At 44.0% G+C, this 16,519-nt stretch overlaps 8 protein-coding genes across 8 annotated transcripts; 2 read left to right on the plus strand and 6 right to left on the minus strand.

Moving 5' to 3' along the window:
* Nucleotides 1-128: 128 nt before the first annotated feature.
* KL928_001616 (uncharacterized protein) lies at nt 129-548 on the minus strand (the record flags this gene model as incomplete). The annotated part of the gene is made up of 1 exon (XM_043202001.1): nt 129-548. One exon carries the CDS (start codon nt 546-548, stop codon nt 129-131), a length of 420 nt encoding a protein of 139 aa, XP_043060893.1.
* A 283-nt stretch (nt 549-831) lies between these two features.
* On the minus strand, nt 832-1,392 carry KL928_001617 (uncharacterized protein; the record flags this gene model as incomplete). The annotated part of the gene is made up of 1 exon (XM_043202002.1): nt 832-1,392. One exon carries the CDS (start codon nt 1,390-1,392, stop codon nt 832-834), a length of 561 nt encoding a protein of 186 aa, XP_043060894.1.
* Nucleotides 1,393-2,129: 737 nt separating this feature from the next.
* On the minus strand, nt 2,130-5,264 carry KL928_001618 (uncharacterized protein; the record flags this gene model as incomplete). The annotated part of the gene is made up of 1 exon (XM_043202003.1): nt 2,130-5,264. The coding sequence occupies one exon, from the start codon at nt 5,262-5,264 to the stop codon at nt 2,130-2,132; it is 3,135 nt and encodes a 1,044-aa protein (XP_043060895.1).
* A 454-nt stretch (nt 5,265-5,718) lies between these two features.
* Nucleotides 5,719-7,170, plus strand: KL928_001619 (uncharacterized protein; the record flags this gene model as incomplete). Its single annotated transcript, XM_043202004.1, has 1 exon — nt 5,719-7,170. The coding sequence occupies one exon, from the start codon at nt 5,719-5,721 to the stop codon at nt 7,168-7,170; it is 1,452 nt and encodes a 483-aa protein (XP_043060896.1).
* A 44-nt stretch (nt 7,171-7,214) lies between these two features.
* Nucleotides 7,215-10,043, minus strand: KL928_001620 (uncharacterized protein; the record flags this gene model as incomplete). Its single annotated transcript, XM_043202006.1, has 1 exon — nt 7,215-10,043. The coding sequence occupies one exon, from the start codon at nt 10,041-10,043 to the stop codon at nt 7,215-7,217; it is 2,829 nt and encodes a 942-aa protein (XP_043060897.1).
* A 231-nt stretch (nt 10,044-10,274) lies between these two features.
* Nucleotides 10,275-11,939, plus strand: KL928_001621 (uncharacterized protein; the record flags this gene model as incomplete). Its single annotated transcript, XM_043202007.1, has 1 exon — nt 10,275-11,939. The coding sequence occupies one exon, from the start codon at nt 10,275-10,277 to the stop codon at nt 11,937-11,939; it is 1,665 nt and encodes a 554-aa protein (XP_043060898.1).
* A 69-nt stretch (nt 11,940-12,008) lies between these two features.
* KL928_001622 (uncharacterized protein) lies at nt 12,009-13,304 on the minus strand (the record flags this gene model as incomplete). Its single annotated transcript, XM_043202008.1, has 2 exons — nt 12,009-13,190; nt 13,269-13,304. 2 exons carry the CDS (start codon nt 13,302-13,304, stop codon nt 12,009-12,011), a joined length of 1,218 nt encoding a protein of 405 aa, XP_043060899.1.
* A 445-nt stretch (nt 13,305-13,749) lies between these two features.
* KL928_001623 (uncharacterized protein) lies at nt 13,750-16,512 on the minus strand (the record flags this gene model as incomplete). Its single annotated transcript, XM_043202009.1, has 1 exon — nt 13,750-16,512. The coding sequence occupies one exon, from the start codon at nt 16,510-16,512 to the stop codon at nt 13,750-13,752; it is 2,763 nt and encodes a 920-aa protein (XP_043060900.1).
* Between the last annotated feature and the right edge of the window lie 7 nt (nt 16,513-16,519).

Genomic DNA, 16,519 nt, shown 5'->3' on the forward strand with positions numbered 1-16,519 from the left:
ACTAAATCCATAAACCAATTGCTTATATATACACACTGCTCGATGACTTTTGCTTACATGAGCAACCAAGAATACGCATGGCTAGGTGAGGTCAGTGAAAAGCTGACGTTTCTTGTGTTGTTCCTTGCTTATCTTGCTGCTGTAGCTGGTTGTTCGCTTCCCGAGGCCAGCAAGTCACTGCTACCTTGTTGCAATTGCATTTCCTTTTCCAATTCGTTCAACTGGGTCTCACCAAAAATTCCCAAAGCCAAAGGAACTCCCAAAAGCAAGGTAGAAGAAGTCAGAATCCACAACCCGTTGCCACACTTTTTAGCCAAAGTTGACGCAGTGGAGTAAGCAGACTCCAAAGTCGAGGCAATGTATTGTCTTTGCTCAGGTAAAATCATGTCTTTAAGAGCTTCGATTCTCTGCAACAATGTTTCATTTTCGTCAAATTCGTCTTCCGTTTCAACTTCGGATTCGGATTCAACTTCTTCCTCGCCTGCGTTGAACACCTTTTCTTCAGGCTTTTGTTGGCTTTCGTCTTCGATTCTGGTAAGGGTGACCATTTTACAATGAAATTTTTTTTCGATAATCAGAATTATAGCAAAGGCTCGTCAGTGCAAGGGTGTCTGACAGAGTAGCCACAGCACTCAGATAAATGTTGTATCGCTCAAGCTACTGCGGCGCATCCCTACATGAACACCTCCATCACTGAAGAAAGCTACTCTCAAATCGAGAGCCATGAGTGTCCCAGTAAATGAGATTGCAATCACATAAACAAAACCCTCCATCGTATTCTCATGCCGTGATTGGTCAGTATCACGCGTGTCTTACACTATCCTTATCCCTTCATGCGCAGGTAGCCAGCATATGGCTGATCACCTTCAGCAGCTGATCATTCTCGCAGGCGGCGCTAACTCTTTCTTTGTCATTTAGCTGTTTATTCACTTGGTTTTCGCTCTGATGGCTTCCTTCCTTCAATAAGACCAGTATTCTGAATCTTGGAGGCAAACAACGCTCCAGCCTAACTCTGATTCCAAGCCCGATGAGGGTGGCCAAAGAGCAGTGTGTGATTGTTGGCGTTATGCGGACTATCACTTCTCCTATCTGATTCTTATCCTGGGGATCGATAACTTTGATGTCTGAGAGATTGACGACAGCTAGCTGCCCAAGTGTGAGCGGATGTTCGGGGTCAGATATTGTCGAAATCAAATCATAGATCTCCTGAGCATCAAAGCCCTCGTCTTCGGATTCGCCCTCGCTATCCGTATATGTTATTCCATCGAGCGAGAGCTCAGTGAGTTCCTGATGCACTACTGATTCTTCGTCCTTTTCCACTATTGCACCATGCCGTGTCGGCAGCAAGCTTGCATCCAGCACGGTAGGGTTTGCATTTATTACGTCTGCCATTATTATTTAAAAATTTGTAGATTTAGATCTTTTTTCCCTACATGTCTCTCATAATAGGAGTCAGTGGGGCTTCGAGTTCTGGGAAGACCACTGTGGCTAAAACTTTACGTGAACTGTTCCCGAACTCTGTACTACTACACGAAGATGATTTTTACTACCCAGATGAGCAGATTCCCTTCAATGAAGAACTGCAAGAGTATGACTGGGACTGTCCTGAGGCAGTCAATTTCTCGAAGCTGAAAAACACGTTGAGGAAATTCAAAGAGGACCCAAATTTCCGATTCACCGAGTCTTCCAAAGAGTCGGTCGACATTTCCATCAAACTCGACCCCCTAATCAAGCAAAGAATCAAAGAAACAGTTGGACACTTGAGCCTACCCCGGATAGTATTTATAGATGGATTTTTGTTGTATCACGACAAGGAGATTCTCGACCTTCTAGATGTTTGTCTGTTCTACAAAACAGACTACAATACTCTCAAAGATAGACGTCACAACAGACAGTACACTATAGACAATGGCATATGGACAGATCCTCCTGGGTACTTTGAAAAAATTGTTTGGCCACAATATTACAAAAACCATACACATCTGTTTGAAAATGCATACCTTAACGAGCAACAGCTAAAAGAGAACACTGCCAAGATTGTTGAGCCACGAGTTGTTGCTTTCGACAATGACAACAACACAGATTTCAATCAATTGATTTTGCAAACAGCCAGGATGATATGTAGGGGTTTATCTCTTTGAACCAGGCCCTTTCTGTTTCTTCATTTCCTGATCGTAAATTTGTTCAGCCGTCTCTCCAGTCTTCCGCTTCTTTCCCGATTTGACGCTCACCACACCTTTGTTCTTGGCAGCTTTCTCTAATTTGTTAGCGTCCCATCCTTGTTCGTTGATGGCGTACTTCTCAAGATTTAGCGAATTGATGAGCTCTTTTTGTTTTTCTCTCAAAGCGCTCACCGCTGAAGCCCCGGACTTGTTCATTTCATCAACCAGCTCTCTTTCGATCTCCTCAATGTCTGCAACGTTGGTTTCCTCACCATTCATCTCGCGAACAGTTTCGTCCTCCACTTCAGGCATCTCCTCTGCTATTTTCTGTTGCACAAGCGAGCGGAAATAAGTCGACACTTTGCGAATGATCTTGGCAAACATTGCCATGGCTTGATTAGCCTCAATAGAAAGTTCTTTGGCAATTTTGTCCATGTCTTTGTGTTGCAGTCCGATAGCTAACAAAATGGCTGCCTGCACATTTGACAAGTTCACCTCTCTAGAGATTTTGCCCTGGAAGTAAAGATATGACAATATTGGTAATAGGTCCACCACAACGTGGTAGTCGATTAGATTGTTAGCGTACGACTCGAGTCTCTTGAGGTCAAATGGCGAGAAGAATTTGTCCAGCTCATCCTTTGTGAAGTTCTCCTGAGGTGGCTTTTCACAAGACTCCAGAACGCTCAAAGCCTGCACAGAAGGTAAAACATTGAAGTTGTAGCCCAAAAGGTTCACAAATCTTTTGTGGAAATCCTTTGAATATTCCTTCAACCATTGGTCCTCACGGTTCTCGAGTACTTTGAGCATGACACATGTGTGCTCGCCAGTCAAATCGTTTGCAGTTTGTCTTAGGTAAACTGGAAGATAGTGAGACCTTTTCCAGAACCTGAAGAGGTCTGGTGTCAGCCCATAAGAAACACCCATGTAATGTAAATAATAAGGTGCTTTGTGAGCGAGATTAATAAACAGTGGTTGCAATTTGTTTTCCTTTCTTGGTTTAATCTCCTCTTGCTGTAAAACCGCTGATTCCAGCTCATTGTCAGTCAATCTCCTAAGAGAGTATTTGTCATCCTCAAATGAGGAGGCCTCGCTGATGTTGGCAAACTTGCCTTCAAAATAGTCTGTCAACAGCTCCAAAGCTCTTGACCCGTATCCCATGTTCATATAATCAGGATGTGTGGCGACTCTGACGACCCTAGCACCAGAAAGGGATGCGAAGTCATCGTCCTGGAACTGTTGGCTAATTAACCACGGTATGAGGTCTCCACCAGCACGGACACCTCTATTGAGACTGCTTCGAATGCTCTCCTTAGAAATCTCTCCCTCCAAAGCAAGTTGCACCACACATAACGGAGTTGGAATGGAACCGTCTTTGCCAACATCTGGCCCAAACAAAGCATAAAGTTGGTGAGCAGGAGCATCAGACATAAGCTGCAAATCATTTGGTGAGTTTTTGTAGTGCGAAGAAACGAAAAGAGCCATCATTTTCTGCAAGAATGCCTCCGAAACTGGGTCGTAAGAGAATAGCGTGTCCCTATTGATGTAGAAAAGATTGCATTCGCTAGGGTGTGGGCAGCCCCTTGTCTCATATTTGGTATTCTTTGTCAGTTTTGCATCCAAACAGAGCAACTTGTTCAACCAGGCTTCCACCGGATCCCCAGGAGCATATCTGATAGGTTCGTCTAAAACGACTTCAACCAGATTGCGTCCACGGATATGCAAATCATCCTCTGTCGATTTCTTATTGCCTCTCGACACAACCTGGGTCTGAGAGTTATTACTGACAATCGTATTAGAGTGGTCTCTCAATTGCTGAATTAATTTCAGGCTCAAAGATCTTCCTGTTCCTTCGTAACCATTGATGGTGGAAGCCATGAAGACCAAATAAGGTCCGAGTAATTTCTTCACCACGGGCAGGGGTATTGCTGCTGCTTCGTCAATGATCAACAGCTCTGCTTGGCCCAAAACATGACTGTCGGTAGGCGAGATATATTGGATAGTCTGTCTGTGGCCCGATCTTTTGATATCCACTCTCACAATTGCCTTAGCAAATGATGGATTTGTCGACTGGATAATATCATAATCTTGATGTTCAACGTATCCCATGGCATCAAAACCTTTAAAGATGAATTCAAACAACGTTTTTAGGTTTTCGGGGGACGGAGATGTAACGAAGATGTTGGAGTAATCTTGAGCGACGGCTGCAGCTATGGCAATACCCAGTGCAGCGGATTTACCACGACCTCTACCAGCAGTCAGCGTCACTGTTGTGTTCAAAGTCTTTTCGGCGATCGAGTCAATAAATCTCAATATAGCCTCCGCTTGGTTAACCGTCTTGGACAATGCAACCAGTGCCCCCGCCGGTTGAGTATCTTCAAGGCTCTTTTTCAAGTCAATCAGCTCCTGCTCTTTTTCGGTCACTTCCTCATCATCCTTCGGGGGAAGCCTTTTAACGTTTCTTCCGCCAGAAACGGGTAAAACATTCAACTCGTCGTCCAACACCAAGCAATTTCTGCAATCAGCAAGCGACAGCAAAAACCGCTCATTGAAACGAGCAACAACATCGTTGTGGGCTTCAGTTCTATATCTGGAATGGATATCCATGGTGATTGTATACAATTGCTTCAGAGATGTCATGGACTTCAGTAGCATGACAACTAGTCCTCCTCCTTCAACCGTTTCAATTGTCCTTGCCATAAGGTTGGGAGTAAGTCCTTCAAAATCCTGCAGAATGACCATACCGTAGGTGTTACCTAAAATCTTTTCGGTCTCTTTATAATACACGTATCTGATCTGCTGGTTTGTGATGAAGACTTCGAATGGATCGAGCTCATTTGGCTCCCTTTTTCCACGCTTTATTTCCTTCTTGATCTTGTCTTCTCGCTTCTTCCTATGGGAAGTGAAACCAAGAAGCTTTTTCTTATAGGCCCATAAAATGGATTTATTCATTTTCAAATTTGCATTCATCATCAAATAGTGGAGATTAGGAATCTGATTCCTGGATCGATCTCCAACCATGATTATAAAACTTCGTTCTCTGGTGTCAACACCATTGCGAATAAGAGCAGCAATCCGTGAATCAAGGGCCTTTTTCTTGCTCATACCTTTAAGTGAAAATTATTTCAAAAAATTATCAAAAAAAATATAAAAAAAATTAAAATTTAAGGCTACAACAATATGCATGTCGCGAAGGAGCAGGATAAGAGGCAAGCCTTCTTTCTCTGACTCAAAGGATTTCTGATGCACCATCAGTTTAGCATCAAATGAGACTACTGCAAGACGTTAGGGGGTGTCTCAATGTATATTCATTTTTGAAAGCTTTATGTTCAATTGATGCTGGTTTTTTATAAAAGATAGAGATATAAATTTTTAGGGTATAATTCGTGGGGTCAGGGATGATACCAATGCTAGAACTTCTCAATTGCGCCTGGAAGAATTGCTTTTCAGCATAACAATTGTATCCTGTAGTTCGGTTTCTCCTTATCCCAGCATCTCAATATTTCATATCGTTCTAGTACTTATCAGGATTGAGCCGCATAAAAATTTTTAGCTTTGAATGTCTACGGTAATATCATCACTAGAGAATCCTGTAAATGGAAAAAATGTTGAACAAGAAGGATCTCAAGACAATGAGTCTCATGGAAAGGAGGATAACGGTAATTTTGAAGTCTCTGAAATAGCAAAGGGGAACTCGGAAGGACAAGACGAACAAAAAGAACAGAACAATGAAGAAAATCCAGAGGATCGTATTTTCAATGAAACGAAAGAAATTGCAGAGTCTGACAACGAATCGGACAACAACAGAAGCTCAGACTCGGAGTTAGACTCTGGATCAGGGTCAGAAGGTGACTCGACTTCTGATTCTAGCTCAGAGTCGAGTTCAGATTCCGAGTCCGAGGAAGAAGGTGAGGTTGAAGTCTCCGACAACGAGAGCGACGTATCTGCAGAACCAATCAAATCCAAGAACGAGCAAGAGGAGGAAGGGCTTGAATTGCCTGAAGACTTTTCTGTTCCTCCAGATGCGCCTATTGAGTACATCGGTAATATCACAGCTCTTGTCGAAAGAAGCATTGTGATAAAGGCGAGCGTTTCAGGCGAGATTCGCGTCTTGAAAGATGGCTCAATTCTCTGCTTAGAAGACAGAACGTTGGTCGGCCCACTGTTCGAGACGTTTGGCAGAATTCAGTCTCCTTCTTATCGTGTTAAATTCAAGACGGAAGAAAAGTTTGAAGCGTTTAAAGACAAGAAAGGCGCGAAGGTTTTCTATGTTGTTCCTGAGTCCGAGTTTGTGCTCACGTCTCAAATAAAGACAATAAAGGGAAGCGATGCCAGTAATTGGAATGACGAGGAAATTCCTGAGGAAGAGCAGGAATTTTCTGATGACGAGAAGGAAGCAGCGATGAAAGCTCTTAGAAAGCGAAAGAAGAACCAAAAGAAGGAAGAGACAACGAAAAGGCCACTACCGAATCATATGAGGTCGCAGCTGACTTCCCTTCCAAAAAAGGGAACCACACAGACAGCAACTCCTTCTCAAGCTACACAGTCACCGAAACAAGAAACTACTGCGCAATCCTTGGCTTCGACAAAACCCACCTCGCTTACCCAGCCAGTGCAAATGTCTCAACCGCCGCAATCGATGCAATCGGCGCTTCCAATTCAGCCTCAGCAGCAACTGTATCAGCCCATGAATTTTGTGAGTCCAGTCCAACAACAATACTATCCTCAACAACAATCATATCCTTCCACTACAGGGTATTATCAGCAACATGCTCAATATCAATGGTATCCCCAGTACCATCAATATCCAAATTATCAGTATCCCTACCAACAGGCCCAGAATGCTCAACCTCAAGTTGATCCAAACGTTTTCCAGCAAGTCAGCCAGTTCATTCAACTTGCTCAAACACAAACCCAATCCCAGCAACAATGCCAGCCTCAAAGCTTCGATACACCGGACAAGTCTGCGAAACCTCTCTCTGACGACGAATATGACCCTGAAAATATATAATTACAACCAATTAATAGATCGTGTGATATATGTTACTCATTTCTTTATAGACCTGATGTAGCTTTGACATACGTCTTTCTGGCCAGCTCTAATGCATCGGAGGGAAAGCCAGCCAGTTGTGCAATTTCAAAGGCATGCGAATGAGAGCTGATTCCGGGAATCAGTTTATGGTCGAAAATGAGCTTTTCGTCAATCGGTAGATTGCCATCATGTATTCTGGTCAGGGTAGTTTGATAGAAATCCGTACGCCGCTCTAAGTCCTTATCATCTTTCATTAGTTTGTGAATCTCTGGGCCAAAATGTGTTGCAAAGAGCACTTTGCAGTTCTTATTCTTTACTAAATGAGACAAAGATGCATATGCGATGGTTATACCTTCAACCGCCGATGTTCCTCGGCCAAGCTCGTCAACTATAGCCAAGGACCTTTCCGTAGAATCCCTTAAGATGATAGCAGTTTCGTTCATTTCGACCATGAACGATGATTGATGTCTGTAAATGTTATCAGAAGCTCCAACTCTGGTAAAAACCTTATCTATGATCCCAATATGAGCTTTTGTGGCAGGGACGTATGAGCCTATCTGCGCCAATATTGCAATCAATGCATTCTGCCGCAAGAAGGTGCTTTTACCACCCATGTTTGGACCTGTGATCACCCATCCACGACCAGAATCCAAAGAGCAACTATTAGCTGTAAAATTCTCAACTCCAGTCACCCGTCCACGCAAACCCTCTTCCACCACCAAATGGCGTCCGTTTTCTATCTCAAACTTGGTGCTCATGTCCACAGTCGGCTTGACAAGACCCTTTTCCCAAGCTAACAGATAGAATGAGGAGCACACGTCTAGAAATTCAATGATGGGAGCAACCTGGCGTAATTCCGTAGAAAGGGAAAGCAGAGTCTCCCGAATCAGGGATATGATTCTCTCTTCTTCTCTCAAAATCTCTTGCTCAACAAATAGCATTTCTGTGCCTAGAGTTTGCCATTCCATTGTCCAGAATTTTGCACTGGACTTTGTTCGTTCACGGAGCTGAAGGTCCATATTCTCGACAAGGCTTTTGAATGATTTTCTGGACGAGCGAACGTCAATGACAAAATCATTGGTCCGAGGATCACGGACTAAGTTGAAACCACCTTGGTAGCCAAATTTCTCAAACTTTGCTGACAATTGCTGTGTCAGAGCCTGGAACTGAAGCTCAAGCTGATCATATTTGTCTCTGAGTTCTGCGAGCTTTGGAGATGCAGTAGGCTTCAAAAACCAGTACTTTCGGAGCACTTCAGAGTCGTTCCTGTTTGTATCGATTTTCACTTGAAGGGTCTGAGGATTTATTGTGTTGATGATAGATTGAGACAAACTCATGAGAGCTGGAAACTCCTTGAATTTGTCGAATAAAGGCAAGACAAGATTGACTAGTTTTTTATCCGCACAATCCTTCACCATCTTGTAGATCTCATCGATTATCATGATGGTATGTCCCAACTCCAAGTACTCCCCCATGTCTGCCCTTTTGTTATCTGCACGGCGGACGATTCGACCTAAATCGGTGGTTTTGCGTAACAACTGAATCAGCTCCTGGACAAACATGCGGTTGTTTAGGAAAACCTCAATATACCTCTGCCGTTTCCTTATTTCTTCAACATCGGTTGATGGAGAGAGTAGCCAGGTATTCAGCAGCCGGGAACCTTGTACCGTACACGTCTTATCAATTATGGACGCAAGAGCTCCAGTTCGAAAACCACCAACTATGGTCTCAGTGAGTTCCAGATCTTGTGCAGCGCGCGGATCAATATGCATTAGGGTGTTTGGCAACGACCGTTTGGGTAAGTCAAAACTCAACTTGTAGAAAGGCAGACAGTCATTCAAGTAGTGCAGCAAAACTTTCGCGGCTCCAGCTTCTTTTAGAGAGAGCTTATCCAGACGGCTCTGGACAAGCCGCTTGTTTTCTGAGAAGCGGTTGGCAAAATCGAGTAGTGACGTGCTGACTGATGGCAGCGAGTACCTGCTTATATAGTACTTCTTTAGTTCTCCCAATTCGGGAAACCATTTTCCTGTGATCAAAGAATCGATATCCAGATCATTGGCTATTAGAATTTCACTAGGATTGATCCTAGTTATGTTGGCCATTAGCTCATTCATATTTGTTTCAAGCACATGGAATTGACTTAAGCCAACGTCTACCCAACACAGACCTATCTTTTGGCCCAGCGCATCTTTTTTGAATGGGTCTGCAGGAAATTGGATAGCAAGTAAATAATTTGTGCGATGATAATCTCTCAATGCTTCATCAATGATAGTGCCTGGGGTCACGAGCCTCGTTACTGGTCTCACAATCACATTCTGCGCAGTGGTATGCTGATCACAAACAACGGCCTTGAGCCCTTGGCCGAAGGCAATCTGTAGGTATTTTTCAAGTTTATAGTCAGGAAAGCCAGCAAAGGATATTTCATGATTTTTGAGCACTCTCTTGCTCAACGTTAAGCCCAACATTGATGCGTGTTTCTCAGCCTGCTGGAAGTAGAGCTCATAAAATGATCCGACTTGGATCAAGACCACGTACTGATCTTTAGGATATTGGTCAACGATATCTTTCAGGGTCTGGTAGAAATACGTGAATTCGACATCTGGTTTGGCACCACGGTCTCCAAACTCGTCAATTTCGTCACCCTGGACGGTCTTCTTTTTTATTCTTTTGCCAGTTTTCTTGGGGCCCTTCGCTTCCCTAGGAGTCTCCTCGAGAGAAGCCTGGTCCTTATCTTGACATGCTTGGATCGACTGGAGAGGAGCGCGTATGTTCAAAGGAATGCGGACAACTTGGCGCGGCTTTACCAAGCTGCGAAACCCTCTAAAAACAAGTCTAGGCCCCACGCGTATCATGGCAAATTTGGGGCGAAGGTATTAGCTTTTATAGAGTGCTCAGCTATGTTACTCGTAATTTTTCAGAGTTCATGCCCGCAAAACCGGGAAAATTTAGCACTTTTTTTTTTTCTAGATACCAGCACTTCACGATCTATAGTTGTGCTTGAACGAAGCAGCAGACAGGTAGAAGGAGCTGGAATTTCTGCAATCAGTCTAGTTTTTGGGCAAACAGCGTCTGTGCACCCTAGGATGCCCGAAACAGAGAGCGCAGTATTGGCGGTAACGTCCATAACAACAGAAACAATACCAGAGAATGGGCAATTAAACACAACAAACTCTGATCCAGACCCGTTGGAAACCCTTACCAAGCTCCCGAATGGCGAGATGAAGATCAAAAAGTATGAAATGGCTCAGCAACCCTCCAATGGGAAGCGAACCAGCGTGGATGAGGCGATCGCTCCCACCAAGCTAAATCTTAATTCAAAAACATCCCGAGAAACCTTACGAGCTCCTTTCAGAAACGAAATGAGTATCACCATGGAGCGTCAATCACAGTATACACAGACAACAACACACTCGAGTGGTATGGACAGGCTGGGGTATACAGAGTCACATACGATTGCGATACCTGAACCTTATTCACAAACGGAAGCCACAGGTACTGATAGACATAATCGTCAGACACTCACCAGCCGCCATCGTTTTGCAAGAGGTAACTCATTCAATATCGGGCCCCAAAAACGAAAGTCACGAGCAAAATCTAATGATAGATATGTGATCCCTGGACAACGCGTTGTGGAAGGTCACCACAACTATGTCATGGCATATAATATGATAACTGGTATTCGAGTCGCTGTATCCAGATGTTCGAAGCTTCCAGGGCCTATTAGGGATGAGGATTTTACGAACGTTTCAAAGCTAATTTTTGATATGGAAGGGAATACCATGACACCATCTACCAAATATGAATTCAAATTCAAAGACTACGCGCCCGAAGTTTTCCGTCATCTGCGTAGCAGATTTAACATTGATCAGGCTGATTATCTTTTGTCCCTAACGGAGCGTGTGAGTCTGACCGAGTTAGGCTCTCCTGGAAAAAGTGGATCCTTTTTCTACTATTCTAGAGATTACAAGTTTATCATCAAAACGATTCATCATTCCGAGCATAAACATCTTCGAAAATGTCTCAAGCAATACTATGAGTATGTGGAAAAAAATCCACAGACATTTATCTGCCAATTCTACGGTCTCCATCGTCTAAAGATGCATTTCATCACAGGAATTCACAAAATTCATTTCTTGGTGATGAACAACATATTCCCTCCACATAGAGACTTGCATGAGAAATTTGATTTGAAGGGGTCAACGCATGGGCGTTTCACTAATGTCAGTGCCGCTAAAGCCCAAGGAAAGACGTCGATAGTCCAAAAGGACCTCAACTGGCTACAAGATCATCATCGACTCAATTTTGGACCCACCAAACGCAAGCAAATCGCAAACCAACTAAGAAGCGACGTCCAGCTTCTTGAAACGCTCAACATTATGGACTACTCATTTTTGATTGGAGTACATGATCTAACTCTTGCTACGCAGCACGATCCCTACAATCAGCTACCAAATTTTGATCCTCCTGAAATACGACAACAATCAGCTTCTACCGCATCTGATGGGTACTTTGACAGCGATGGTGGTATTAGAGCGACAGACGAGCAAGATAATGAGCTACCTATTGTGTATTATATGGGAGTCATCGATTGCTTAACCAACTATTCGACTTTCAAAAAGCTAGAAACATTTTTCCGCACATTGAACCATAGGCGCGAAACCATTAGTGCTGTACCCCCGGTCGAATATGGGCAACGGTTCCTTAGATTTATAGAGACTGCCATGAAGCCCACAACCAAGTCCGCCTAGAAAATACATCGCAGTTCGCAATAATAATACACAATTCTATGACAAAAAGTTCTTGTTTTTGTAATCCTATCACTCTTCAATGTGGTCCTCTTCCATCTCTTGCTCAGGCGCTGGTTCAGCGGTCTCTGTTGGCTCGACGGCGGGAGCTTCTGGACCAGGCTGAGAAACCTCATCGGGCTGTTGAGCATATTCTGCCTCCACGTCCATATTTTGCTCAGTAGAAACAGTGTCTCCTCTCTTTGCAAATGAAACATGAAGACGTCTTCTGCCGTATTCGTAGTTGTCCAGCTGGTTGACTGCGGCAATGGCGCCGTCAAGTTCCTGAAATTGAACGACAGCACTTCCTGCTGGTCTATTCAGATCATCAAATTGCAGTTCGGCACGCTTAACTGAAGCAATACTTCCAAATAGGTCAAAAAGATCCGTCTCAGACGTTTCCCACGGCAAATTGTCCGCAAAAATGGTGTCGCTTGGTTCACCCTGTCCCACAACACCGGCAACAAACTCGGAGTTCCTAGACTCTGTTGGTCCCTGGGGTTCTTTGATGAACTGCTTTCCAAGTCTCACTTCAATGCGTCTTCCTTCCATATCGTAACCGTTGAAATCAGCAATCGCACTATCTGCATCCTCAGAGTTCTCGAAAATCACAGTACCAAATCCTTTAGAACGTCCTCTATGATCTTCTCTCACGTCAGCACGAATAATTGGACCGCAGCTTTTGAATAAGTCTTTGAGGTATTGCCATCTCACACTAAAGGGCAAGTTTCCAATGAAGACCTCATATCCTTCCGTTGGAGGAGGAGGAGCATTTCGTCTTCTTTCCTCGCGACCAGTGCTCTCTTTTTCTGGGGGAGGGAGGTCTTCTCTAACAAAAATCTCGCGGCCCTCGTACATTGTGCGGTCGAACTTGGAGATCGCCTCTTGAACAAGATCTTTGTTTGCAAACTCAACAGTTCCCATTCCACGGGATCTCCCACGAGAAGTGACCACGTCCGCACGCACAACTTCACCGACTTCGCGGAAAAGGTCTTTCAAATCGTACCAAGTGGTATGGTACGGAAGGTTTCCAACAAAGATCGAGTTTTCATAGACTCTATTAGATTTCGACTCACTCTCACGTGGACCGCGGCCACGAGACTCAAACCTGCTACCAATTCTTGCACGCAACGGCCCTCCTCTTCCTCCTCGGCGAGAGGAGAAACCGCGTCTATCGTCTCTTCTTTCATTCCGACGTGGAGGCGAGCGAGACCGCTGGCGCCATTGTTCTCTCACAGGTGACCTCGAACGATCCTAAAATGTTAGACTTCTAGCCATTAACTGAATACTCACTCTGTTGTATTCATCTAGTTCCATGTTGTCAGACATAATTAGTGGAAAATTTTAATGTAGCTGAGTTTGATTATAGGAAATATTTTCAGTTGATTAGCTAAATCTCTAAACATGCTTAGATAATATTAGCCCAAGCAAACTCATTTCAATCGTGACGATCATGTTCTAATACGTTGAGCCCCAATTCGTTTGTCCTACTTGAGAAAGAAGGACTACATAGGATTCCACACTACTCTAGAATCAAAGTGAAAAAGCTTGACTCAACACGAGGCTAAGATTAGGTCATAATTTGTGCTATTGATCTGATATCTTAGGACGTCCTCGTTATCGATACCAGCCTTCTTGGCAAATGGAAAGGTGGCTAATGTCTCACTGCTGGATCAGGACGATAAAGAATCCCAACCGTATTTCCAACATACCAGCCACCACCTTAGAAGGAGCAAGTATTATCCTTTAGTGTTTTGAATACTGCACATTTGATTTAGTTTAGATATCCTTTACATCCTGGGGCCCCACATAAACATGGGATTCTCTCCTCATCATTGGTCTCCCTTTCGAACTTGTAATCGTAAGTAAGCTCCTCATTGGCTGCAATATCGCGTAGAGCGTAAATAACAATTCTCTTCTTTCCTTCCACCTTGATGATCTTTGCCGTACAAGAGGGCACGCAACAATGATTAATGAAGCGCGCTATGCCCCCCTTCTTGGATGCATCAATAACGGTATTCTCGTCAATACGGAACAAATAGGACGAGCCTATGCCTGATCGAAGGTACTTCTTTTCCCTGACTTCAGCCACTTGCTGCCGGATTCGCTCTCCGACATACTCTATAATCATCTCTTTCGCAGCGATCGGTTCTAAAGCATACAATCCCCAGTTATGAATGGCGGATCTGGCAAATTGGACAGGTTTTTTCCTCTTTGTCAGCTGGTTCAGATCCAGGATATCCGTTTCAGAGCCCAACATCTGCTTCTGGGCGCTGATATCAGCCGCAAACCGACGATTATTAGCCCTATTGACCCTGGAGCTCTGAACGGCTTGCGTCTCACCCTCATCTTCGTTTTGAACAGTATTTAGAGGCTTGTGAGCTTTCCGGCGATGCAAAAGGTATTCGCTCTTTATCTTATCAGGTATTTTATAATAGCCTTGAGTGCGGAAGCTGCCAGTCGAATTTTGAAGTTTATCGTTCTTCAAAATTTCTTGTGAAAACTCGATAGCTTCCGCATCTTCTGCACTTGTCTCAGCCATTGAGCTCAAATGCTTGATTCTCTTCGCGTATTCCTTGTGTTTCCAGGCCCAAAATTTGACATCTTTGATCTCTTCGCTCTTTGGTAAGCCTTCAAACGCTTTTCTTGCAAAAGCAAAATCCTCCTCATCATGAATGACCGCTTGCAGGCTGTTCAAGTCAAAGTCCATTTTACTGTAATCGTCATCGTAAACTGTCCTTCCTACATCATGGGAAGGCTTGTATAACTCGCTAACCAAGTGATCTTTTTTCTGATCAGGCTCAGATCCCTCTTTCTGACGGTCCAGTGATTCAGGTGACGTTGGTTGCGAGGTAGCTTTAGATTCCGAAAGATCTTGCATATCTTCCTCATCCGAAGAAGAAGTGGATTCTATGGCAAGCATTTTTTGTTTCTTGGAAGCTTTGCTTTGATCTTCATCCTCCGATTCGTTGTCAGAATAATTCAGCGCATGAGCCATAGGAACAGCGTTAAGCTTACGTTTGTACTTTTTCTCCACAGGCTTCCGTCTGAAGGTAGATAGCGATGATATTGGGATAGATTGATGCTGAACGGTAAATGTAGAAACACCGACAGGCGCTTTCGAGGAGTTCGCCTTGGGATCTTTGGTGTCTTCTTTTTCCTTCAAATGCTTATCTAATACCGACTTGTACTTGTCGCTGTTCAAGAATGAGAGCAGCTTCGGGCCAATTACTTTCTCTCTCAAATCTTTAAGCAAGTAATCATGGAATTCTCTAATCAGCACTGCTTTTGCTTGGCCAACGTGACCAATTCTCTCACCAATCTTGGTCTGACTCATCAGCTCATCAGGCACAACGAAATCCATATACAGCTTGTATTTCGAGAAATGTCTTCCGTCTTCTTCGTCGAAGCATTTTTCAGCATCTGCAATATTATTGAACACAACGTAGAAGCCCGATTTGTGAGTCAAGATCCGATCAAACTCATGCCCAGAAAGTAGCTTTCGTATGTCTGACGAGTTAACATTGCGAGTGTTGACGAATTTATCTGGAATGAGAAGAAATGGCCTATTCGCAATGTGTTTATCAAAATTGAATGGAAGAGTAATCGAGGACAAGGTTCTCACATGACGATCATGAGCCGAGAGCTTCACGGGCAGATCATCTCGACTTGGCCTATTAAGTTTCTTGCGTTCCTCTCGCTCGCGTCTTTGCTCTTCCCTCTCTCTCTTTTGCTCGTCTCGTTTCTGCATCATTTGCAGCTCCTGCTGGCGCCTTTTCTCTTCTTTTTCTTTGATCAGCTGCTGTTTCTTGGTATCAAGAATTCGATTGTAGATGGTATTAAATAATTGATCGTTATTGTTAAGTCCGCATCGCAGGTACTGACCTCCGATCTGCAACTTTTTGTGCATTGCCGCAACGGCTTTAGTGGCCGCTTGATGTGCTGAATCAGGATCTCCATCATAGTCCAAAACACACATACCCAGTGGGACTGCCGTCAAAGGGTCGTCGATCCCTTTCAGGTCCGCAATTTTACCAAACTGAGTAAAATTATTTCTGATGATCACGAGCGGAGTTGTGGTCGGAAAATTCCATATGACAAGTTGTGATGATGGCTCGGGCCCCACAGAGTACTTATCGTATTTATACTTGGGTATGAGTAAAGAAGTATGAGGGCGCCGCAGTAGCTTGGGTATCTTTTGAAGCGCTTTTGGGCGTGGGTCTTCACATATTCCTCGGTCGCGGTCTGTAAAGATATATATAGGTTTTGAGCCTTTTGAGGGGTCCTTTCGCAAATCCGGGTCGTATGTGATTTTGGAACTGCGATGTAGCCTGTCCTTACCAACTTGAGCAGCTCTTTTGTCCGCACGATGGTTTTGACTAGGAACAGACGAATAGTCGTAATAACGCAAGAGAGGTGAACTGTCGCTTCTTATCGTATCTGGGGGAGTCGGATATCTACCATGTGATCGATATGATCCACCGAATTGTGCATCTTCTCGAGGTGGCCCTCGAAACGCGTTTCTATGAAAGACCATGCAGATA

The sequence above is a fragment of the Ogataea angusta genome (genome assembly GCF_019207475.1).
Source record: "Ogataea angusta isolate 61-244 chromosome Unknown 61-244_NODE_3_length_881311_cov_93.026150, whole genome shotgun sequence".
Classification (NCBI taxonomy): Eukaryota; Fungi; Ascomycota; class Pichiomycetes; order Pichiales; family Pichiaceae; genus Ogataea; species Ogataea angusta.